This window comes from Olea europaea, unplaced genomic scaffold, assembly GCF_002742605.1.
Source record: "Olea europaea var. sylvestris unplaced genomic scaffold, O_europaea_v1 scaffold10638, whole genome shotgun sequence".
NCBI lineage: Eukaryota > Viridiplantae > Streptophyta > Magnoliopsida > Lamiales > Oleaceae > Olea > Olea europaea.
The window spans coordinates 1-4,208 of NW_019227989.1; the positions used below are offsets into that span (position 1 = coordinate 1).

Consider the following 4,208-nt stretch of genomic DNA (forward strand, 5'->3'; position numbering starts at 1 on the left):
ACATAGACATTCAAGGACATTAAATGAAATCATGGTTGTACAGTACAAACTTTAGATAAACTTAATTGCACGCTTAATGTACAGCATCTGCATCGAAGTTGGTTCAAACTGAGCTCTCATATCTTGAACTGCAGACTATATCAAATTCAGAGGAGAGGAAGTAAGAATACAAGAAAGCCAAAAAATGAAAAACGGAAAGGTTCACGAAAGAAAATGGTACCAGTAAATGATTGGAATGGACAACTTTGAAACTCAGCACATTTAGTACTTCTCAATATATTAACTTGAAGGCATCGTTTCCCCAATCCAATTGTGCCTCTTCTATTTTCTTTGTTGATTCTACAATTGAATCACCACAGCCACGCAACTTGACCGATTGAAGAGTTGAAATTTCTCCAAAACCACTAGGGATCTCATCCAGCAGTTTGCAATGCAAAATTTTTAGGTGCTCAAGACTCGGGAAGTGGATACTATCAGCTATCCAGTGCTTCAGTTCAACTTTGTATAATAGTAGACATTTCAATTTAAGAAACTCTCCTTCATTTGGTTCCCATTCCTGACAAAGGAAGGTAATCCATCTCAATTTCAGCACTTCAAGATTTGGCATCGAACCAAGAACCGACAATCCGGAGGGATGAAGTTTGATGCTGTCTAAAATCAACTTTCTGAGTGATGTCGAAAAAGTGAGATCGGCTAGGAATTCACAGCACACATAGGTAATACAACATTTTAATGATTCAAGTTTAGTTAGATGGGCAAGATTATTGATATGTTGTTTTTTCCAATCAGCCTTCGTCATAAAATCATAACAGATAGCTAATTTCCTTAGATTTGGAATTCTTTTTAGGACTTCCTCTGTCCGACTAAATCCACATATCATAGAGAGTGTTTGTAGGTTTTCTAGGACAACAATAGAATTTTCTTCCCCCTTAATTTCTGAAATGGGAGGATCAGGAAGACTTGCAAAAAATTTCAACTTGACATGTCTTAATTGTGGCATCTTCCATATTTCTGGTTGTAGCTTATTGATCTCGTCGCGAATAATTATTGTTTGTAGATTCCGAAATTTATATATTGATGCAATATTGTATCCATTGTAGAAATTGAAGTACCGCATGTTAACCAATACTTGCTTTCCATCTCGCAAAAGATCCCTTCCCTCGATATGCGGCACTTTAAGTGACCTAGAATTGAAAGAAGCTATTACAGTTGAAGAATGAAGCAACCCCTTTAAAGACGATGGTGTTTTGTCATCACCCTGAAGAGTCCCTCTAGCCGCATAGTAAAATGGAATGGATAATCGACGATTCTTAGCATTAATACTTACACGCCACATACTAGTGCTTTCTTGAATACCATAGAAACTCTGGTCACTGACATGGAAAAACTTCTCCTTTTGAGCTTCCTTGACACAAAGGTCCCGTAACAGATCATGAATTGTACAAGTTTTAATTTTTCCACTAGACCCTTTCTTTTGAACCAAAATAAGACTTCTTTGAACAAGATCCAAAAAGTACTCCTCTCCTACATCTTCCAACGTTTTAGAGCCTGCTGGTTTGAGGAATCCCTCTGCAACCCACAACTTTATAAGTTCTTTGACTCTTATTTCAAAATCTTCCGGAAAAATTCCCATGTATAGAAAACACCCTTTCAAATGGTAAGGCAAATGTTTATAACTTAAAGAAAGAATCTTAGAGCATTGCTCATCATTTGAAGTTATTTCTGAACGTAAATTTTTTGCAATACTTCTCCAGTAATGTGGTGTTTTAGTGGCCTTTGATAGGAGGCCCCCAATCACAGCAATTGCAAGTGGAAGTCCTTGACAATTTTGGGCAATCTTCTTGCCGATTTCTTCCAATTCAAGAGGGCAAAAACCTTCTCCAAACACCTTCAGATGAAATAACTTCCAACTTTCTTCGTCATTCAGAAAACGAACATGATGAAGATGAGAACGAGAGTTGATTCTATTGGCCACATTCTCAAGCCTAGTAGTCAAAAGGATTCGACTTCCAGCTTCGTCATCTGGAAAATATATTTTCACGCTGTCCCAGGCCTCGATATCCCACACGTCGTCCATTACAAAAAGATACCGCCTATGCTTTAGCTTCTTGTGTAGAATTTCTCCTAATTGATCAATGTCTTTTTCACTCCTCCCGTCAATTTGTATTTTCATGGAATCTAAGAGGCCAAGTAGGATTTCTCGCTCATTGTATTTTGGAGAGACAGTGGACCAAGCACAAATGTCAAAGTGATACTCAATATTTTTATCAATGTAAACTTTGTGAGTGAGTGTAGTCTTACCGATGCCACCCATGCCGACAATTGACACAACTTCAAGTTTTGATGAATTGCTGAATAGATGACCCATGATCTCCGCCATGGCATCATCAAGACCAACCATAGTGCTCTGACCTGAAGAAGCTGGCCTTAATGAACCAGCAGGTAACGAGGTGTTGTGCTTCAAATCTTCCTGTATGCCACTCTCATCCTCAATCTTCCCTGCCCTTACCTTTATGGAATCAACTTCTTCAATTAGTTTTGCTATTTCATGGAATGAAGTCGTAAAGATGTCACCACTATGACTTGCAGATTCTTCAAGAACTCGATCTACAATGCAGGATTCAATGATATCTTCAGTTTGACATGCTGCATCGCTGATCTTTCTCTCCAAACCTTCGATTGATTCAATATTTTCTTTTGGAAAATTATCAAGAAAATCTTGCAAGTAAACAACTTTTTCGAGGAGGGAATCGATTTGTTGTTTCTCACCCGGAAGAAGATATGAACAATCATATTTCAGGGTGCGCTGTAGAACGTGAGTAAGAGAAAGAAGATGAGCATAAGCCATTTCTGTTCTCTCCTATGCAAGTATGCACTGTTTAAGAATGTTGATAGCAATTTCCAATATCTCAATTGAATAAGAGGCTGGAAATGTAGACCTCGAGAATAAAAAAGTACAATAAATTGCTACAAAAATATTGTTTATTGAATGGATGCAGACTTCCCACCAAAACTAAGTGCACAGGGTTCCATCTCCACTGGCGGACCCAAGGGGCGTCCTGTAGGGTCAAGTGAACCCCCACGTTCTCTCTCTTTTTTTTTTTTTTTTTGTGGATAAATCCTGTTTGATATCATTTAAAATTTAAATGTTAATTTAAATCAAAGTCAATAATTAATTTTAATAACATATTTCATGAAATCCTTAACTTTTTAACTTTTATCAAAATTTACTAAAAATTTGATTTTAACCCCAACCAAATAGGGGTAAAATCACAATAAATTCGATTTTCTTTTCTTTTTTCTCACTCCATCTTACTCTCTCCTTTACACTTTTTACCAAAATTTTAACCCTTCTAATTTTTTAAAATTTGTTTATAATTTTTCTACAAATTACCACATCCACTACAAATTTTCACTTTTCAATCAAATTTTCCATTAATTCCTATTTGTGTACATAAAATGTGTCTAAACTGATTATATCAAATTTAACTTATATTTAACGAATTTTATTTATTTATTTAATGTTTGTTATATGTTTTTCCTTTCGATCACTTAAATTGATTAAACATATTAAATACACTATAAATTTTTTAAACATAAATATGAATTTTCTTTTGATGAGCAAATTATTAATAAAATGATTGTTCAAAATCAAATGGAAGAAAATTATGAGCAAATATTAATGAAGAAATGTTTTTTAAATGTAAATTTGTATTTTCTCAGATCAAGTATAAATTATGCAAAAATTAATAAAAAAGTTTTCAATTTGTACAGAGTTTGATTGTGCCCCCTAACTAAAAATTTCTACTCCGATGGGCCATCTCTGCTCTCTCCTATCACAGACTTGAAAGATAGAAAATTGAAGCAAATGAAAGCAAACGGGATCTCCAATTGAAGTATTTACTGTTTAATAATGTTTATAGAACTTCCAATTTCTTATCTTAATTGAATAAGAGGCTGAGAAAAAATTATATTAAATTGCAAAAAAAAAAAAAACATTTGTTTATTGAATGGTTGCAGACTTCCTACCAAATTATGCAAGTATACTGTTAAGCGTGTCTGGAGGTGCAATACTAAGTGTACATGGGTCCCATATCAATCACGTGTATTGATCGCATCAGTTGATTGATTACTCAGCAATTAAAAAGACAACAAAATGACCTAAGTGCTCCTTTAATATTTCATTTTTCGTTTTGCTATTTTAATTT

General features: G+C 34.7%; 1 protein-coding gene across 1 annotated transcript; it reads right to left on the reverse strand.

The window, feature by feature from the left end:
* Positions 1–20: 20 nt before the first annotated feature.
* LOC111373042 (putative late blight resistance protein homolog R1A-10) lies at positions 21–2,918 on the reverse strand. Its single transcript, XM_022995502.1, has 2 exons — positions 221–2,918; positions 21–135 (listed from the first exon to the last, which is right to left on the reverse strand). The coding sequence occupies exon 1, from the start codon at positions 2,846–2,848 to the stop codon at positions 272–274; it is 2,577 nt and encodes an 858-aa protein (XP_022851270.1). The 5' UTR covers positions 2,849–2,918; the 3' UTR covers positions 21–135; positions 221–271.
* Between the last annotated feature and the right edge of the window lie 1,290 nt (positions 2,919–4,208).

Coding starts and splice junctions, on each gene's coding strand:
- LOC111373042 (XM_022995502.1), bottom strand. CDS start 2,848: ATGGCTTATGCTCATCTTCTTTCTCTTACTCACGTTCTACAGCGCACC.